General features: G+C 40.2%; 1 protein-coding gene across 1 annotated transcript in view; it reads right to left on the reverse strand.

The window, feature by feature from the left end:
* Positions 1 to 10,061: 10,061 nt before the first annotated feature.
* Positions 10,062 to 21,977, reverse strand: part of tet2 (tet methylcytosine dioxygenase 2) — a 25,117-nt gene continuing 13,201 nt past the window's right edge. Inside the window, exons 2-10 of the mRNA XM_084106870.1 lie at positions 18,235 to 21,105; positions 17,295 to 17,385; positions 17,097 to 17,190; positions 16,674 to 16,882; positions 15,876 to 16,026; positions 15,698 to 15,787; positions 15,374 to 15,511; positions 14,399 to 14,750; positions 10,062 to 14,205 (exon numbers count right to left, since the gene is read on the reverse strand). Of these exons, the coding sequence (XP_083962996.1) occupies positions 12,827 to 14,205; positions 14,399 to 14,750; positions 15,374 to 15,511; positions 15,698 to 15,787; positions 15,876 to 16,026; positions 16,674 to 16,882; positions 17,097 to 17,190; positions 17,295 to 17,385; positions 18,235 to 21,061 (5,331 nt within the window). The 5' untranslated portion in view covers positions 21,062 to 21,105 and the 3' untranslated portion in view covers positions 10,062 to 12,826. The remainder of the gene's footprint in view (positions 14,206 to 14,398; positions 14,751 to 15,373; positions 15,512 to 15,697; positions 15,788 to 15,875; positions 16,027 to 16,673; positions 16,883 to 17,096; positions 17,191 to 17,294; positions 17,386 to 18,234; positions 21,106 to 21,977) is intronic.

A 21,977-nucleotide genomic window follows, 5' to 3' on the forward strand; every position in this document is an offset into this window, starting at 1 on the left:
AGGTGATGGGCATTTCTAATCAAACAGACAGGGAAAAACTAACAGGACTAAACCAAAATCACAAAGACAGGGGGAAACAAGATCACAGAACAGAACTCAACACATCAAAACGTGACAGTACCCCCCCCTCCCCGAAGGCGCGTCCTCGCGCCGTATAACATCCAAAGGGGAGGGAGGGTGGGCATCCTGGACTCCAGGACGGTCCAGGCAGAGCAGGCTGGTCAGGGGACCAGGGCGGAACAGGCTGTGGGTGTGGCCACGATGGAGCAGGCTGTGGGCGTGGCCAGGGCGGAGCTGTCAGATCCTCGGACGTCCAGGGCGGAGCTGTCGGACCCTCGGGCGCCCAGGGCGATGGTGACCTTTCGGGTGGCCATGGTGGTGAGGACCTTTCGGGTGGCCATGGCGGTGAGGACCCTTCGGGTGGCCATGGCGGTGAGGACCTTTCTGGTGGCCATGGCGGAGATGACCCTTCGGGTGGCCATGGCGGAGATGACCCTTCGGGTGGCCATGGCGGAGATGACCCTTCGGGTGGCCATGGCGGAGATGACCCTTCGGGTGGCCATGGCGGAGATGACCCTTCGGGTGGCCATGGTGGTACTGGGAACCGCGTCGGCGAGCCCTCCACTGTCCCCCTAGCAGGTATACTGCGCCCCCCCAAAATTTTAATGGGGAAATTGACAGGAAAGGGGAGGTCCGACAGCAAAGAGGGTCCTGGACTGGGTAGGACCAGCGGCGAAGAAGGCTCTGAGCTGGGCAGGACCAGCGGCGAAGAAGGCTCTGAGCTGGGCAGGACCAGCGGCGAAGAAGGCTCTGGCGCAGGATCAGCAAGCTCTAGATCAGCGGGCTCTGGCTCTGGATCAACGGGTGCTGAATCAATGGGCTTTGGATCAACGGGCTCTGGCTCTGGATCAGCGAGCTCTGTATCAACGGGCTTTGGATCAACGGGCTCTGGCGCTGGATCAACGAGCTCTGGCTCTACAGGCCTTGGATCAACGGGCTCTGGATCAGCGGGCGCTGGATCAAGGGGCTTTGGCGCTGGATCAACGGGCTTTGGCGCTGGATCAACGGGCTCTGGATCAACAGGCTTTGGATCAACGGGCTTTGGCGCTGGATCAGCGGGCGCTGGATCAAGGGGCTTTGGCGCTGGATCAACGGGCTCTGGATCAGCGGGATCTGTGCTGGACGGGATCAGCACATCATGGAACTCGGGACTGGACGGGACCAGCATCTTGGGGAACTCGAGACTGGACGGGACCAACACATCATGGGACTCGGGACTGGATGGGACCAGCATCTTGGGGAATTCGGGATTGGACTCATGGGCCAGAACTGATGTGTGTGTAGCCCACACACACAGAATCGCCGCAGACATCACAATCAGCGCTGTGTCTTCTTGAGTGGACTCACATTTAACATGCTCAATCTCTGGCTGACAGGTGACGGGTTCAGCTTCAGGTGGGTAGACTATGGGTTCTGGTTCTGGCGGATTGACGATGGATTCAGGACATACCGGATTCGGAACTGGTTTGAGTGGAAAATCCTCCACCACGTAGTCCGACCCACACACCCACAGCGTGTGGTCCACAAACTCCAGGAAAGTCTGATCGAGATTTTCTACCAGAATCAGCTGGGCAAGAGGGTCCCTTAATCCACCCCAGAAACTTTGTGTCAATTTCTCTTCTTCCCACGTCACGTCATCGTAGAGATCCATGTAAAGCCCCACATACTCTTCCAGTGAGCATTCACCTTGAAAGAGGATAGGTGTGTTAAATGAATTCACCTTTTTCCTCCGGTTACATCTCCTCTGGCTCATTCTTGGTTCTTATAGGGTTGTTTTTGTTTAAAGGTTGGTCGTTCTGTCAGGTTTGTGTAGGGAGCCGAGGACCAAGACACAGGAACTGCGGTTTAGGTAATTTATTTACAAACTTAACTTCTATGAACATACAGGAACAAGGGAAAAGAAACTCCAGGACTTCAAAACACACAACCATGAAATGACGACGACCAACAAACACTGAGGGAAAACACAGGGCTTAAAAGAACTGGGACTAATGAGATAATTAACAGAACACAGGTGATGGGCATTTCTAATCAAACAGACAGGGAAAAACTAACAGGACTAAACCAAAATCACAAAGACAGGGGGAAACAAGATCACAGAACAGAACTCAACACATCAAAACGTGACAGTAACGATTCCACCCCAAAATGAGTTCTAATTTGTTTCCAAATACGAATCACACTGCTAATGACGGGGCTGCATCTGTAGATTTCTTTTTTACAGCTTGTTGGTGAAAGAATCACAGCACCAAGATCATAGGGGGTACATTCATCCTGTTCTAATCTGAGCCAGTCCAGTTGTCCACTTTTATCATTTAATATTATTGAAATAATTCTGAGGTTAGCCGCCCAGTTAATAGCAGCGGATGTCCGGAAAAGCAAGACCCCCCACCTTTCTGGGTTTGGAAAGATGTAGTTGTTTAATTCTATGGTTTTTATAATTCCAAATAAAGGGTAAGATAGTAGAATCAAGTTGCTTAAAAAAGGATTTGGATAGAAATAAAGGGGTGTTTTGCAACAGATATAATAGTTGCGGGAGAAAGACCATCTTGATGGCATTTATTCTACCTATTAACGAGATAGGAAGAGTTCTCCAGAACTGAATATTTCTTTTAAATTTTTCTAAAAGGGGGGCATAATTGGCTTCTCGTAAAGAGCTAAACTTCCTAGTTACAATTATTCCTAAATAAGTAAATCTATCTTTAGCTATTTTAAACCGAACTGGGTAAATTTGTGAAATATCTTTAAGCCCAACTGGCATGAGTTCACTTTTATTTAGATTAATTCTGTAGCCTGAGAATGAGCCAAATTGTTCTATCACTTCTAAGATTACAGGGATACTAGACGCAGGTTTAGTCACATACAGTAAGACATCGTCCGCATATAAAGAAATTTTATTTATAGTGGTTTTAGTATGGAGCCCATTAATTCTCTCATCAGAGCGAATGGCTTCCGCTAGAGGCTCAATGGTCAATGCGAACAGAAGGGGAGAAAGCGGGCAACCTTGTCGAGTACCCCTAAATAAAGTAAAAGATGGTGACAAAATTCTGTTTGTAAGTATACGCGCTCTAGGATTGTTATATAGAATTTTAAGCCAAGTGATGAATTTATTTCCCATATGGAATTTCTGTAGCAGAGCGAAGAGGTAAGGCCACTCTACCTGGTCAAATGCCTTTTCAGCATCTAAAGACAAAATCAGCAGATCAGACCGATTGGTCTGGGAAGAATATAAAATATTAAACAAGCGACGAAGATTACTAAAAGAGCTACGACCTGAAACAAAGCCAGTCTGATCAGGTTTCACTAATTTTCCTAAAAGCGTATTAAGTCTAATGGCTAATGTCTTAGCTAAAAAATTTTGGTCCACATTAATGAGAGAAATTGGCCTATACCCCCCGACCTCCTCAGGGTCCTTGCCCTTCTTGGGTAGGACTGTGATAACCGCTTCATTAATCGACTGAGGCAGTCGTCCCACCTCCAGAGCCTGAGAGAACATTTTAAGCATATAGGGCCCCAATAGATCAGTAAATGTTTTATATACCTCGCAAGGGATTCCGTCGGGGCCGGGGGATTTACCTCCCCTAAGTGACTTTATAGTGCTCTTTAACTCATCTAATGTTAGATCAGCTCCAAGAAATTCTCCATCTTCCTGGTCTAGCGTTGGTAGATTACAGCGGTTTAAAAAGGTCTCCAGGATGGAGGGATCATCACTTGTATTACTAGCATACAATGATTCATAAAATTGTTTAAAACGATTGTTAATTTCTGAAGGAGAAAATAAGTAATTCCCGGATTCTGATTTGATCTGATAAATTATACGGTCATTTTCCAGCTTTCGCAACTGTCTAGATAACAGTTTGTGTGGCTTATCACCAAGTTCAAAATATTTTTGTTTCATAAACATTAGAGATCTTGAAAACTTTTCAGATATAATCTTATTGTACTGATATCTAAGATTTAATATTTTCTTGTGCAGTTCTGAAGAGGGTGTTGTAGCATTCTCATTATCTAATTGACAAAGCTGTCTTTCTAAAGATTGTAAAGCCGCTGCATTTTGTTTATTTTTTGCACCCTTAAAGGAGATAAAACAGCCCCGTAAATAAGCTTTAAAGGTGTCCCATAAGAGAGAAGGGGAAGTATTTGCTTGATCATTAGTTTAAAAAAAAATTCTAGTTGTGTACGCAAATACTCACAGAATTTTGTGTCCTTTAATAAATAGGGGTCTGCCCGCCACAATGGTTGAGTTGTTACATTTTCTGATAGTTTTAGAGCAAATGTAACTGGACTATGGTCCGAGATTAGAATGTTATGATAAGTGGCATTGAACGTAAAAGGAATTAACTTAAAATCAACTAGAAAGTAATCTATACGGGTATAAACATTGTGGACTTGTGAATGAAAGGAGTAGTCCCTCCCAGTTGGATTGGCTAGCCTCCATACATCACCAACATTAGAGTTTTTAATGTACATGTTAAGAAAGTCCCTGGACTTAGAGGGGGAAGCACGTTGAGCAGATGATCTGTCTAAATATGGGTCCAGAACGCAATTAAAATCTCCTCCTATAATTAAATTAGGACTCGATATATCGGGAATCTTTGAAAACACATTTTGAAAAAAGCGTGGATCATCAAAATTTGGTCCGTAGATGTTAACTAAGGTTATGGGTGTTGAAAATATTTCTCCCGCAACTATAATAAATCGCCCCTCCTTATCTGTAATCGTAGCCCTATGTTTAAACGGAACCCCCTTTCTTATTAAAACAGCAGTACCCCTAGCCTTGGATGCAAAAGAAGAGTGAAAAGACTGACCTATCCATCTGGCTCTCAACTTAGAGTGAGAATCATTTTTAAAGTGTGTCTCTTGCAAAAATATAATATCAGTGTTCATAGATTTTAGATGACACAAAACTTTACTCCGTTTAACAGGATTGTTTAGGCCTTTAACGTTCCAGGAAGAAAAAGTCAACGCTCCCACCCCTCTGTCAGGTGTCATTCTCTGAGTGGCAGCCATCAGTCATTGCGTTTGTTACCTCCCCTCACCGCGGTACGCACCCACAGACGGAACCCGATTAAACATCCCCTCCCGCGATCCCTTATCACAACAAAACTGAAAAGAAAAAACAAAAGAACAACGTACCTGAGAACACAGGCTTGCTTAAACATCAGATCAGAATTTTACTAAGATACAATAAACTTGACCGAAGTTAGCTGACTATCAGGAGCTCAGTGAACAGTTCCTATGGGTCTTATAGATGGTCGTCTGCAAACATAGGCAGCTCAGTCTTTTACAAATTCGAACCGTGAAGCATTATACACAATGCGTATTAAACAAGTCACGTCAAAAAAAAAAAAAAAAAAGGAGAGGAGCACATGATTGTAATTGTCCGAAAAGCGCTCCAACCCACACTCTATTAGCCTGGTTACAAAGTTTCAATCGGAGGAGAGATTATGATGTCGACACGTTACCCTCACCGAAGTGTTGCTCTGCATATGCGAACGCCTTTACCGGGTCCGTGAAGTACATTTCTTCTCCGTTGTGTGTGATCCGTAACTTCGCTGGGTATAGAAATCCAAAGCGGACCCCTGGACGATCTCGAAGCAGGTCTTTAGCCCTGTTAAAGCAGCCGCGTTGTTTTAGTATGGCCGCTGGGAGGTCCGGGAATATCAGAAGTTTCTCTCCGTTGTAGGTGATGGACTTGAGCTGAGCAGCTTTTCGGATGATGTCCTGCCAGTCGTGAAAGTAATGCATCCTAGCAATGAAGGCCCGGGGAAATGAGGTATTGTCGGAGCGTTTTCTCAAGGATCTGTGGGCGCGGTCAATCAATGGTAGAGTTTCCAACGAAAGTGCGTTTTTCAACAGGTGCGCAATAAAGTCAGCGGGCTTACGCCTGGTCTCTTCGCCCTCTTTAATATTAAGAATGCGCAGGTTTTGTCGTCTACTGCGACTTTCCAGATCCGTACATTTCTCTGTGAGCTCCAAGACGCTGCTTGTTAACTTTTCAACGTCCTTTTGTAGCTGGGAGACCTTCTAAAAAAGAAGGAATTATAGTAAATAGAGATTCAAAACAGAAAGCTATTTGGAGCTTACAGAAGCAAACCAGCATCAAGGCAGACAGGAGCAATACAGAAAAGGAGTGAAAAGGAATATTGAATGTGGAAAATAGATGGCATGGCTTGTTTTTTTTCTCTCTCTGGGAATTGATTGGATCTAGAAAAGTAGGTGTTCTATTCAGCTTGTTTCCAAAGATTGCTGAAGAATGACAGTTGGAGGGGATGTTATACCCAGGCCATTAAACTGACGTCATCAGAGAAGGAAGGCCATTCCAGAGGGGAAGCACATCTTCAGATTTTGGTGAAAGATTATGAAGACATTTTCTTTGTGGATTAACTTGGATGAATTGTTTACTACAATATTATAACTATGCAACCGTCTACTACAGTAGCGCATCAGGGAGAGCATTGTAGTCTCCCTGAGGAAAAATTCGATTAATTTATTGCTATAGGAGAGGAAGAATTTTGCAAACTCGTTAATTCATCTAAATCGACAACATGTGTGTTAGACCCTATACCGACTAAGCTACTGAAAGAGATGCTTCCAGATGTCATAGATCCTCTTCTTAATATCATTAATTCGTCTTTGTCTCTAGGATACGTACCAAAAACCTTTAAGCTGGCTATGATTAAACCACTTGTTAAAAAAACGCAACTTAATCGTACAAAATTAGTCAATTACAGGCCGATCTCGAATCTGCCTTTTCTGTCAAAGATACTAGAAAAAGCAGTATCCTCACAATTGTGTTCCTTTCTAGAAAGAAATGATATCTGCGAGGATTTTCAGTCCGGATTTAGACCGTACCATAGTACCGAGACAGCTCTCATTAGAGTCACAAATGATTTGCTCTTATCATCCGATCGTGGTTGTATCTCTGCCGGAACTGGGAACACTTCCCATAAATCCTGATGTACTCGTTACATCATAAGAAGAATGGCATCTACGCTAATTTTAGTGTCTTTGTTTATCCCAAGGTTTTCCCGCAGCCTGCCGGATCCAGGCCGTATCCAGATCTGACGAAGGACCTTCGCCTGGACCCGATGACAACGCAGTGCTGAAGTGCCAACTAGTCTCTCCCTGTGAAGGTGGAAAATATCTTTATTCAAGAACCGCTATAAAGCCAAAACAATCTCTGTTACCTTAAATTATCCGTTTGTTACTGTAAAGCCGCTTTGAAACAATCTACATTGTTAAAAGCGCTATATAAATGAAGATGACTTGACTTAACAAGACTAGTAATGTGCTCTAACAAAGCAAATACATTTTTATTTCATGCTGACTTTAAGAAAACCCTTACAATTGTAATGGCATTATTACTTGGGTAATTGTCCTATAGGATTTTGTCAGTGCACAGCGGCTTTTTTTTTTTTTTTTTTTTTTTTTTTACAGATAAATGAAATTTGGGTAATGTGAATAAATTTCACAGTAAGGTCTCATTCATTAACAACAGTTAGTGTGTTTGTGTGTGTGTGTGTGTGTGTGTGTGTGTATATATATATATATATATATATATATATATATTGAAATGATTCAACCCCCATTGCAAATCAGGTTTATTGGCAAAATGTACAGACTTTTAGCAAGTTTGCAATGATAAATCAAACAAAAGTAATTGAAATAGCTCAACACAACAAATCATTTAAGTGGTTTCCCCAAATTCAACTGAAAATGCAACCTTTAATGACTCCTGCAATCTCAATTATTCAACCCCTTCATGGCAATTCAACCCCTTCAAACCCCTTCATGGCCCTTCATAGAACACTATGTTGCTGTTATGACCTGCTGCAAACGAGATGTATAACCAGATGCCAGTGTTTCTGAGGAATCTTAGCCCATTCCTCATGAGCCTCCAGTTCAGTAATATTCTTGGGTTTGCATGCTGCAACCGCCTTCCTCAAATCCCACCATAGATTTTCTATAGGGTTCAAGCCAGGTGACTGTGATGGTCACTGTAAAATCTTCCAGGACTTCTGCAACCAAACCCTGGTGGAATTTGAGGTATGCTTGGGATCATTGTCCTGTTGGAAGGTCCAATGACGCCCAAGCTTCAGCTTCCTCACTGACGGCACGCAGTTTTCTCCTATAGATTTCCTGATACTTCAATGCCAGTGCTAGTCTAGAGGATGCAAAGCAGCCCCAGAGCATCATTGAGCCACCACCATGCTTATCTGTAGGCAGGGTGTTCTTTTCAGCATATGCTTCATTCTTCCTCCAGACATAACGCTGATCCATAGGGCTGAAAAGTTCCAGTTTGGTTTCATTGCTCCACAGAATGGAATCCCAAAACTTCTTTGGCCAATTTATATGATTTTGAGCAAATGTGAGCCAACTTTTCTTGTGCTTTTGGGTCAGTAGTAGTGTGTGTCTGAGTTCTGGCATGTGTTTAGTACGGCCTTACAGTGCAAGCTGAAACCTCAGTGCCTGTTGCCTCCAAGTCTTGCTGCAGGTCTTTTGCAGTCACTCTAGAGTTCTTTTTTTAACCTGCCTTCTCAGAAATCTGGTTGCATCCCTTGATGGCTCCCTTTTTCTGCCTCGTCCAGGTAGTGTAACCACTGTAACTTTTAACTTTCAAACGCTGTCACTAGGAACATTTAGTGCTATCTTTTTGTATCCTTTTCCTTGTTTGTGAATGGTGATTTATATCTTCTCTTAACTTTTTGGACCATTCTTTTGACTTAGCCATATTTCTAACATGCAGTCAAACGTGACACTCAACAAACCTAGCCAGTTCAGATATTTCATGTTTTCTAGCTCAAGCACACCTGGTGCAACTAATGAAGCCCTTAAGCGTCAGGTTAGCTTGAGACAACACCTGTTTTGCAGATTGTGCTGTTGTGAGGGATTAATTCTATCCAGGGGGTTGAATAATTTTGAGAATGCAGAAGTCATTAAAAGTTGCATTTTCAGTTGAATTTGGAGAAACCACTTGAAACATTTGTTGTGTTGAGCTATTTAAATTACTTTAGATTTGTTCATTGCAAAAAGCTGAAAGTAATTAAATTTTGCCAATATACCTGATTTAAAAAAGGAAAAAAAAGTCGACACACCATGGCTCCAAAAATTTGAAAAATGTAATAATAGACTCACACACAGGTGGTAACGTTTCGAGCACGTAGGCTCTTCGTCAGACGGTTTTTTTACATTTTTCACATTTTTGGAGCCATGGTGTGCCGATTTTTTCCCCTTTTTTATTAATTTTCTTGTCGAGCACCCAATTTGAGCAACATATTGCTTTGCCTTGGATGTGCGTGCTTTGGATCTGATTTTACTCAATATACCTGATTTGCAATGGGGGTTGAATAATTTTGATTACAACTATATAGATAGCATTTATTTGTCTTTGTTAATGCTAATTCATAAAAATACAATTGTTTGTTCTTCATTCAAAGTTCATACTTTAATGTGAAAGGATACAACCTTTTGATAAAAGTTACATAAAATAATAATAATTAATGCTGTAGAAATAAAGTTCATTATTAGTTCATGTTAACTAATGTCAAGAAATGGAACCTTGTAAAGTCTTCCAAAATTAGAACCACCAAGACTTTTCTTGGCTTCAAATTAGGACAAGATGAGTTTTTCTTAGTAAGGTGATAAACTCAAACGCTATAAATAATGAATAATGCTGTACTACTTTCCCTGAAATGTGCAGCATCAGAATCAAGGACTAGTAGAAATGAACTCCTCCAATCTTTTCTTTTAGTCTTTTCCATGAAAATATATTAATAAAAAACATTTTATCTTAAAAGCTTTTTCAATGAATACATTCTCAAAGCAAGAAGAATGATGTCTTAAATTGATTGTAATTTCTGTAAAACAGCAGTTATTGTGAAAACGTATATACATGCTGTGCCTTTTCACCTCTTTAGACTTTGTTTAAATAGAATATAAAATAATAATAAAAAGCAACTAATAATCCAAATGTTGTAGGAATAAAACATGAAAACGTCAAGGGTTGAACACTTTTCTATTGATTGTTTGTATATGTACTATTTGCAAATTATATATATAAATAAAACGTTTTATATATTTAACTGTTTAATTACTAAAAAAGTCAAAGTTATTAAACATTGTACAATTTACTGTAAATGCTTGAAATAAATATACATTTTATTAAAAAACCCACATTTCAGCAATATTAGGAATGATAACAAATCATAACAAATAGTTTTCAAATAAACTGCATTCAGTTCTTCAGTACAATACAATACTTACAGTATTCAAAGCCATTCTTAATTCAATGTTTTAAGCATTACAAACGAGGAGCAATACAAAAACGGCAGAAAATAGTACATTTAAAACTTTTAGTGTCTAATGGCAAAATACCAACGTGTACATAAACTGCTAGCTTAATGTAAAAGTTGTGCACCCCAGTTCGTTAGTTGAAGTCAGAAATTCATTCAAGTAAAGTTGACTCCACTCAGAAACACTCCGAAGCATCTTCAAGTATGGCTATTCTTGTCACTCACTAAATTTTAACCACCCATTTCACTTGCTTCATACACAACCTGCTACTCAAGCTGGGCCCTGTACACTTAAATTTAACATCTAATTTAAACTACAGAACTGGAAGCTTCTTCCTTAACTAGTCAGTACATCAAATTGATTTCTAATATAAAAAAAAAAAATAAAAAAAAAATTGTAAACGTTTCTATTGTACAAAAAAAAACAAAAAAAACAACAAAACAAACAGGTAACCCGAATACCAACAAGACAAAGGTTTTTGGAGCAAAATCTATTATTATTATTATTATTATTATCATTGTGTGGGTTGATGGTACTTTAAACAAACATGGAAATTAACCTTCGTACATAACATGGACAATTAAGAAGAATGGACTTAGACTTCTGCAATGCAATTATGTGGTATATACAACGTGGAATAATCTATTTAATAAATTTACAATATTCTACCTATTTTGAATTTACATCTAATTTTTTTGAAAAACAAATTGAAGTGCTTAATTTTTTCATGTCAGAGTGGAATGAGTTGTATTTCATTCATTACCAATAACTCATCAAATATCTAATTTAATTCAGGGACAGGAGTAGTGTAAGAGGCATTAACATGTTTAGTGGTTGTAAATGCATTTAGCCTCAAACTATACATATGCAACTAATTGTCCACATAGTATTTTAACTGACTTGGTCTAACCCTTCAGTAAAGAGCAAATGCATTGCTTTATATGTCATGACACTTTCCCTTTAATTAAATCAGTGCATGTTAAATATGTTCAAATTACTTCTTAAAAGGTTTATCAGCATTTTGCTTCAACAGTACATACATTCTGATTGTTTTAATTTTCTAATAAAGTTAGATATGTGTGTGGTATACAAGTAATTCATTAGGATTTAATTCAGGTTTGAGCCTTTATATTTTAGAGAAGACAACATGAACACAAGTGATGTTTATGCACAGAAATGAGCTGATATATCCCTGATTTTGCAATTCCATTGACACTTGAAGTTCAAGCAATACTTTCTAGTAGATCAAGTGTAAAGAAAGTAAGAAATGAACTTTGCATCAATAATGGCCTTAAGGTATGTGTTATTTTTGCTACAAAGTGTTTGGAAGTAAAATAACAGAAACACCTTGATATTATAATTCTATTGCCAAACTAGTTCTGAGGTATATGATAAGTAGGTTTTTCTACATCATTCATAAGCCTTCTCAACGCCCTTAGAGATTCTCACATTATATTTATAGCAGGTCAAGTAGCACCATTTGAAATAAAATCAGTTCAAACCCAAAGAAATAGTACTCTTCTTTACAAAACTATTGTCTAAGCATACATTCAAAAAAAATTTAATTTACTGTACACATCTCAACTTTTTTTTTACAGCTAAAGTTGCATTATGTAAAAAGCAAGCCAAGCCAGCTGCCTTTGAAACAGTGACATTGATGTAAAAGTAACCCTGTTATGTGTTCCTTGCTATATGCTTTGAGGACAAAATATTGACCATTGTTTTTCTTGACTACAGTATTCAGTGTTCTGAAATTTCATGTTTTTTTAGTTTTTTGTTATTTTGTGTGATTTCTTTCTCAGAACATTACTGTTACAAAATTGACCCTCAGTGGCTCACTATACAGTAAGTGTAAAGAAATTGTAAAAGCACCAGAGAAATTGTTTAAAAGTCTTTTAAATGATTTTTAACTATCCACTATGGAGTTCATCATTATTGTTTTCCACATTGTGAAACTAAAATGAATGCAGTGTAATTAATTGTCTTTCAAATTGGAGAGCAGAAAGTGATACCCTCATTATTACTAAAATGCTAAAATGATACAAAGGCATTTAAAAACACGTTTTTGCATTCAAAACACTCACTAGCACCATAAAATGTGATTAGCCACAAAAGTCACCTAAGATGTATATTTCTTTCCAGTAATATGTCCAAATTTGTTGGACTGTAAGCACCATGGATGAAGAACAGTGTTATCATACGTGAGTATTTAAATAATACATAAATATTTCCAATTGATCAAACAGTAAAGATTGACTTTTTAAGAGCGTGTAAAAAGCCAACTGATGCTCTACGTATAGTAATACAGAATCTTACTATTGTCAATAACCTGAAACTGAACAAGAATTATGGGTAATGTGGCCAGTGGCACTGAGGTCACTATATTGTAGCACCATTTCATGCACCATGTCATTTTTCTGATGCCACTATCATTCTTGTGTTTATGAATGCTCTGAACCTTGAGAGGTTTTTACAGGAAATGATTGTAAGGCCCGGTCACCTTGGTAAAGGCATAGGGGGATGTGCTTACATATGTATTAGTAGTGCAGGACATTGACCGTTCTGTAAGCATGAGAAGGAACCGCTTATATGGAGGTTCTGAGGGTTCAGAAGGTTCTGAATGTTCTCGTTTCACTCTCTTTCCACTGCTCTTGCTCGTTGTATTTTCAGCACCATGCTTCTCAGCATCTTCCTCTTTCTCCCGGGCCTTCTCTGCCATCTTTGCTTCCCACAGAGCCAGTCCGTGTTTTGCCTCATTCAAGTTCTTGTGCTGGTAAAACACCAGTGAGATACGGGTGGGATGGTTGCGGTCAGGCTTCTTGACTGGTGTAGTCGCATGGAGTTCCCGCTTAGCACACTCGATAATGATCGAACCATGACTAGGTGCCACTGCCACCCCTCCAATTTCAGGGTCAAGGAAGTTATGCTCGCTGTCAGACCACACATCCTCCTTTTCTTTTTGTTCTGAACTCTGGGTAAGTGGTGTCTGGTTGACAACGGGGTTAAGGGCATTTTCACTGGAATGCCTCAAGCCTGGATGTTGGTTTGGGTTGAAGCATTCATTACCCAAAGAAGGAAAAACCTGAGGGATACCATTTGCTACATGCATGTTTATCTCTAAATCTTTATTACTTTGCATACTTAAGGTATTTGGATTTGGGGGAAACATCTGAGGATTCTGGGACATATGAGGCTTGGGGTAAGCTTCAAACTGGCTGCTTTTGCCAATAGTAGCATAGTCCAAATGTAGATGGGCTGAAGGAGGCCTGGAGAAGGCATCAGGTGGCATATTAGGATTATAACCTGGGTAATGTCCCATAGAGTGCATGCCAGGTTTCATGTTACAGGTGCCATAACCATTGGGTGGTAAGCTAGGCTCTCCATAGTGTGGTGGGTAGCTGACAGCGTAATGTTGAGGTGCACTGTACTGCTGCTCAGAGTACAGTGAATTTCTTTGGGGATGATACATATCTGGATGCTTTAGATTAGAAGAGTAGTAAGGGTGGTAGTTTTCCATGGGAAGCCCCCCATTACATTGGTAACCAGTATAGAGATGGTTGGGTGTAAGAGACCTGGGGTATGGGGTGGGTGCATTAGACACATTAATGTAAGAGTTGGGTGCATGTAAAGGAGAGGGATAAGGACTGGCAGTAGGTGGTGTTTGAGGATGTGGGGTCATTGGTTTAGAAGCATTCGAGAGGGTTCCTGATGGATTTGAGAATCTAGGGAACTGTGGGACAGTGTAAGTGGGATTAGAATTAGGTTGTGTTTGCTGCCGGTGCTGCTGAGGCTGATGGCCAGCATGAGCATGGGGGAGATGCCCAGAGTCCAGATTTATGTTACCTGGGCCTGGAAGAAATAATGGGATTAGACCAAAATGTAAACTTGTGGTGTTGAAACATTGATAAACACTTGGAATTTGTTCCATTTATTTTTTATATCATTTATTTTATCATCCATAATTCAAATATTGAATTATAACTGAATACATTTTGAAAAATTGAATATTGGTTCTATCCATTTTGAAGCCTTGCTTTTGTACCTGTTACAGTTGTGTTCTGGCCTGGGTTCTCATAAGCGGTCTGTTTCTGCTTTGCTTGCTGGGTGCTGTCCATTTTGGAGTTAGGTGTGTTGGGATTTGTTTTGTTAGCTGCAGCTCTCTTGGCATCCAGCTTCTTTTGCCGGCAAGACTTGGCAGGCTCTGGTAGCATACGCACCTGTCTACGAAAGGCACTGAGCACCTGAATGGCACCAGTCTTGGTCTTCTCCAGCTGAGCCTCAGCACTGCCAAACTCGTCAGTGGATGAGGCCTTGTATAAGGGAAGCACGTGCAGCTGCTCATCCTCAGGAATTTTTCCAATCTCACGATTGTCGTCTCGTGTTAACGTGCAGACCTACAACAGGAATAAAGAGAGAGGGAGGTTTGGCCTGTTTAATATGTCATTTTGCAACCACAACTGTGTTTTAGCTATCTTGTTTTCCACCTTCAGAGTATCAAGCAGGGTATATATTATTTGTATCGTGTAATAGACTTAACTGCTGGCTTTGGTGAATGCTCTTTATTAGTCTTATTAGGGTACACTGTACTGTATTTAAAGTCACCATGAAATCAAAATGGACAATTCTTTATTTTTTTACTGAATGTAAATGTTATTTTTTTAAAAGTTTTTATTATAAATGATTTTTCTGTGCACATCTTTATTTTTTTTTTAAATTCACGTCCACTCATAATCTTAACATTAACCTCCCCTTCAAACAGCATCTGCTCTCTTCGTGCCATGTCTCGGTGGAGGGTGAGATTAAATATCCTTCACAACTGACTGCTAACTGGCATTCAGTTCTGCTTCCATTTAGTTAGCAACTCCAACTTCCTACAGTCCAATCAATTCCCAAGGACGAAATCCAGTCCCGCCCTACATTTATTTCTCATTCCAGAAGCCATTTCACTCTGAAATACATCACAATAGGGAAGAAAAGACTATCACAATGTCTGTTTCATGTCGACTTTAATTCTTACCACAGTACTGCCCCCTTGCATGTTGTGCAGGTCTCTGTGGGCATGAGCACAGAAGTCTAGACAGGCTGTCACTCCAGAAAATGGCCGTCCTTCTTTTAGGCCTAGGCGGCAATCGGGAGCTCTGTGTTCATGCTCCACCTGTCAAATATCGGTAGATATATAAATGTGAAATTTGTTTTAACTTAAAATTTGGTATATGCCCCTTATGCAATTAATGCACTATTGCAGTCACTTTACTTATTTTTATATATTACAACACTATACATATATGTAAATACACTATACTGTAAAATGAGACCTGAAGCAGAAAGCTTAAATGTATACCTGATTGCCGTAAGCATCGGGAGCCATTTTTTTATACACTGGGGCCATGAAAGTTGCAAGACCCTGGAGATTTTGCTCCAGTTTCTCTTCCTGTAAGGGAATCAAAAATTCTCCTGTTATTTCCTATTTTGTATGTCCTTTGTTGACTCCATTTTGTGTTTGTGTGAGAGCATCTCACCTCCCTGGGATCATCACCAAGCAGTTTGAACTTTCGTGGGATTTTACTTCTGGCAAATTTGCAGCCATTATAGTACATGCTCCAGGAGCAGCCGAAGGAGAAAGAAGCTCCACAGGCATCAGGTTCCAAACCCTGACATGCACATGTTCTCCTAAGGAAAATGACAGAATGTTAAGTTTTAAGACAAATAACCTATTGTAAAGATACCTCACAATATCTAGAATTTTATGTTTTGTTGAAGCCATTAAATATATTGTCTTTAGGAAAACATAAATAACATAACTGTACAATAAGCAGAAAGTGGTCAGATATTTAGCAAGACCACAGACAATAAATTTATCGGTTGATAATAATTGAATATTATATAATAATTTATTTAATAAAAATGTTTTAGTCTTTTGGTTGGTGACTGTTTACTAATATTCACACTTAATATTCAATGATATTATTGATCTGACTGCATTGACGCCATTGTATGAGAACTGAACTGAGCTGACTGATGATTTTACTATTTTCTCCAGAGCTGCTGTATAGATAAATTAAATAAATTAGTAACCAATGATTTTTACAACCGAAATTAATCAGCACTGAATTTACTTTAGCTGGACAATGAAATTTTCTTCTATAGCTGCTGTACAGCCAAAACAAACTTGGTTGCGTTATTTTTCTGTTATCACTGTAAAGCTGCTTTGAAACGATCTGTATTGTAAAAAGCGCTAAATAAATAAAGGTGACTTGACTTGACTTAAATGTTTACTGTATTTGTGAAAAAAAGCAATAACAAGCATTTGTCCTTACTCCTCATTTAAAGCACATCTGCGGTTGGTTAGGGCACCATGTTTTGTTAGTGTGTCACTGAGTTCAGTGTAGAGACGGTCAGCCAGGTTCGTTGATATGCCTTCCCAAATTAAGATGACCACTACTATACAGGATGTTTCACATGAGTGACCAGCCCGTTCTCGTACCAAGACCAGGAGTTTCTCGTCTACATTTGCCCTCCGTATTACCTACACAACATAGTGCACATGTACAGATATATCCAGAAAATATACAGGTAGCAGTTTGAGACCTCTGTCATGTAACTGAGTTTTCCATAGAGGGTGCTGTAGATGAGAAAACTAACAAGAATGTTTTAATATTTAATTACAGAAACAGACAAAGAGAGGTGATGCATTTGTACAAAAAAAGAGAACACACAGGATATAAATAAATTGTCTTTACCCATTTAGCAATGGGGCAGCCCTGCCCACTCTTGCCTTCCTTGCCAGTATACACAACTTTTTCAATCCTAATGGCACTTCCAGTCAGTCCAGATCTGTCACAGGAAATATAGTGTAATAGCTAAAAAAATACATCTATACTGAGAGAGTAAGTTACAAGCATTTATTTTGTACATGAGAGAAGTTCATAATATCACACCTTTCCTCCATAATTTTGCGGATGCCTGCAACAGTCGGTGCTGATCCTAAGTGAGTATAATATGGTCCTTCGTCCCTTTCACTGATTTGGTCTGTGGATTTTGTAGTAGATTGTCAGGAGAAAAAATTGTATAACTAATATAAAAATATTAAAGGATTAGTTCACTTTAAAATGAAAATTAGCCCATGATTTACTCACCCCCAAGCCATCCTAGGTGTATATGACTTTCTTCTTTCAGATGAATACAATCGGAGATATATTAAAAAATATTATATATTAAATATTATAATGGCAGTGGATTCCAACCAACAGATTGAAGCTCAAAAACGTGCATCCATCCATCGTAAACAAACTCCAAACAGCTCCTGTGGGTTAATAAAGCCCTTCTGAAGCAAAACGATGAGTTTGTGTAAGAAAAAAAAAATCATAAATCATAAAATCATCATTCTAGCTTCCGGCCAAACGCAGTCTATTTGCCCCTAATGCACAATTTACGAAATTTATGACGTCAGAACGTCTCATTGTCTCGCATAAGTTGTGCTTTACACTTAAGTGGAATCCATATATTCGTTTGGTTGGAAGCTAGTTATTTTACTTTATAAAGTTTTCAATATTAATATTTTTCTTACACAAACTCATCATTTTGCTTCAGAAGGCCTTTATTAACCCCCTGGAGCCGTTTGTAGTTCGTTTACGATGGATGGATGCACCTTTTTGAGCTTCTGTTGGTTGCAATCCACTGCCATTATAAAACTTGGAAGAGCCAGGATATTGTTTAATATACTGTAACTCTGATTGTATTCGTCTGAAAGAAGAAAGTCATATACACCTAGGATGGCTTGAGGGTGAGTTAATCATGGACTAAAAAAAGTGTGCAGTTATAATGTATAAACAACACAAAATGTGTAAAAAGAAAAGAAAAGCGGTGTGAATCTCTTACCAACACAGTGACATGAAGGAATATCATACTGTGTCTTCATAGGTGTATCTAGTAAGTTTTTTATTGGTGTATTAAGCATCTTCATGGGTGAATCCAGAAAGCTTTGTAACCCGGGTTCAATCTTTTTAGGTGGGGTGAAGTTTTGTGGTTTGCACTGTTCCTTGACATTCCCCTCAGCACTGGTTGAGAGCACAGTCACAGCCCCAGCCATCTCCACCTTCACCTTATTGGGTGACTTGATGACCAAAGACTTTCTTTCAAACACAGGTGATAGTTGATACTGTTTTAACCGCTGTTCCATGGTAGCTAGAATACTCCTTTGCAGGCTTTGTTCACAGGATGAAGAAGGATACTCCTGCTTTACAACCACTGGCATGACTTTGGTTTTGTCTTGATCTTGCTGTAGCACTTCCATGGGTGGCAGTTGAGCTGAGGTCTCTAAACCTGAGCAGTTTTCAGTTTTTATGGCTGACATAATTGGTCTGATGTTGTTGGGGCCTTGCCGCTCCTGCCTCTGCAGAAGGTGCATTCGCAAGGCTGTGTGCCTCTGCAAATCTCCTTGAGCACCTTGGCTTGGGAGAGACTCCCTCTGGATTTGTGCAAAGAGCTCTTGGAATTCAGTTTTGGTAAATGTTTGAGCCGGTATCTGAAGACCATTAGAAACTTGTGATTGAGGAATTGGAGACTGGGGGAATTCCAAATGATTGTGTACCCTGCGATGGAGAGGTTGCTGGTAGTTTGGTTGTTGTTTACTGGTGTTTTGAGAGTACTGTATGTTCTGCTGGAGTTTCCTCTCTGTTAGAGCTTTTGTTTCTTTAGACAAGGATTGTACATTTGAATCAGATGGGTCTGGAAATGTTGAGTATTCTCTTATAGTTGTCCTAGACAGTGTTTGTGCTGGGGGTTCAATACCTAGAGATATTGTCTGGGATTCTGAATGAAGACAACTCTCTGTTTTAAGCCGTTTCAAGAGTGGTGCATCTACCTGGATGTGGGAAACATCTTTTTGTGGAGCTGCTTGCATATTCTGTCTGTCCTGAGGGAACTGATGGGGAAATGTGCTGGTGGCCTGCTGATGAGGCTCAGTAGGTGGTGGCTGAGAGAGGAAGCTCTGGGATTGTATCTGGTCTTGATCATTTTTGCATAATTCCTGGCACATGTGTTGGGGTTTGTCAAATTGCATGCAAGCATGATTGGGCATTCCGGATTTTCTTTGTTGACATTCAGGGGCAGAATTGTGGGGAAATTGTGTAGGAGGTAGGGAGTTTTTGTAACAATCTTGTGCCTGACTGTCATGTGAGGGAAAACTGGGATTACTGAAATTCAAAGACTGGAAGTTGTTTGAGGGCATGGAATTTGTGCAATGACTTTGGCTCTGCGAGACTGTATGTTGCTGCATTTGGGTCTGTGGAAGGAAAAAATCCCACATCTGTGAGTGGTCAGTAGATGGCTGTGGAGCTGAAGCCGAGTTTAAATCTATCCATTCCATCTGGGATGGGTGATCTGTAGTCTTTGACATTGTCTTTTCTTGACCTGGTTTAGGCTTACTATCATGGTCACTGTACTGATTCTGAGATGTTGGTGTACAGGCCTGGGACATCAACCTGCTGTCTACTGTTGGTGGCTCAAGGTTCTGTTGCTGTAGCAAAGAAAAGTCTCTATTGTTGTGGAGGCTTTCATCAGTTGGTTGTTTCTGTAGCACCTTAATCTGTAGGTTCTGCTGACCTGTCTGAGTTTTTTGTGAGGGGGCACTTGCCATCACGGGGGGCAGTTTGTACGATTCACAGCTAAAATCCTGGTTGGACTTAGAGAATATACTTAAACACTCAGTCTTGCTCAGAAGGTTATCTTTTCTATCTTCTCTATCTTTTTGAATCTGTGAGCAACCATTAATGCCTGTCTGTGATGGCACATTGGACTCTGAAGCTTCCTGACTCGGTGATTGTGTTCCCAACTCTGGGAGGTCAGAGAGAGGATAAGCAGGCTTCTTTTGCTCAGCTGCAAAGCTAGAGTATCCATTCACTGTAAATTCAGGGTTGTAGCCATTGCTGCCTTGTACTTCTGGGGCTGCCTTGGCAAGTGGCTCGGAGGAAGATGTATGGGGTGTAATTGGAAAACCTGAGGTAAATGAAGGTGAAGAAGTCGCCTGCTCGGGCAGGTTGCTGGTGACCTGATCTACTTGAGATGAGTTGGTTTGAGGTGCAATAGACACATGCTCTGGGTAATACTGAGACAAAGTTTTCTCTAAGAGTTCACCAGTTATACCCTTTACTGAAGGTGGTCTTGTTGTAGCACCATTGGACATTGGAACATGCTTGTTCTGTGACAGTGAGAATAAATCCCCATTAGGAAAGTTACAGTTTCTTTTACTATGTTTTATCTCAAAATCTCCTGGCTTGTTGTGCTTAGAGAATCCTTCTAATCGGTTCTCCATTCCAGTTTCTCTTTTATCCCAAAGCCTCAGGTCTTCATTTCCATTCACCTCTGAATCAGTACAGAGTTTTTTAGGCTGGTGAAAGTCCAAATAAGTCTGTTCACTTAGAGCATGTTTCATCTGTCCATTCATCTCATACATGTTTTGATCAAATATGCCCTGCATGTTTGCAGGGCTAGAACAATTATCCTGTTGTCGTTTCATTGGGTAGACCACTGTGCTGGGCTTGAGATGGCTCCAGTTTGTGTCTCCATTGAACTGCTGAGACAAGAGCTCAGGTGACTGATCTCCATTCTGTTGCTTGATGAGAAGAGGGTCTGTCTGCTGAGTGGCACCGATTTGTGCAAGTATCAGACTTTTTTCCGTCTCATGGTTGGTCTTTTCTGTTTCCATCTGGTCTGCTCTGGGTCCATTCACAAGGCTGCCCTCTCTGCGTCCTACATAGAAGAGAAGAAATATTACCATAATTGTAAAAACATAATTTAGTTATAATGTACTGGTGTAGTGTGGGTTACTAGCTAATGATCTGGACTGTCAAAAATTGATAGATTAAAAAAAAAAAAAAAAAAGAAAAAGTAAAAATGGCCTAGATTTTACCAAGATATCATACCTAGTAACACTGTCTCTACACTGGACGCGACCATTGTTGCGGCGCACCGCCTGGATGTGACAAAACGGCCGTTTCAAATCCATTTGTCCTTTGTGACAGAAGTTGCATGTGTGCTTGGAATACATCAGAAATAGAATGGGGAATATAGAAATAGTCACGGCACATTCAGTGTAGACAACATCACTGTTTATAATGGGCTCTATCTGCTTTTGTCGCATTACATTGTGCCGCTCGCGTCTGGTATAGACACAGTATAAGAGTGATGTATTCAAAATATCATAACAGAGTTCTTTGGAATGTATTACAAATGCATCAGTCGTTGCCTTGGTAGAGTTTACAGATGGTATGAGATTAAAATAGTGATCGCGTTGGAGGATGATCATATATTTATTTTAATTTTATTATGGTGTTTACTTCGCTTAAACCACTCAAATTACTTTGCCAGATACAGAGAAACTGGTAGCCAGGCAACAGACAAGTGACCAATCCTGAGTGGCGACGTCACTACATGCATTCTACCAGCACAGCCAACCATGCTGAGAATTCCAGGCCAAGAACAGTTTGCAATCGTGCTGTGCCGAACCAAGCTCAAGTGGAAATATAACCGTAATCGCTCTGTACCTTAGAAACTTACGGCCCGAAGGTGGAAAAGCGGCTAATGTATATGTGTGTGCAGGGAGCTTGAATTCAGTTGAGAGA

This window comes from Abramis brama (genome assembly GCF_963993115.1).
Source record: "Abramis brama genome assembly, chromosome: 2".
Lineage (NCBI taxonomy): Eukaryota > Metazoa > Chordata > Actinopteri > Cypriniformes > Leuciscidae > Abramis > Abramis brama.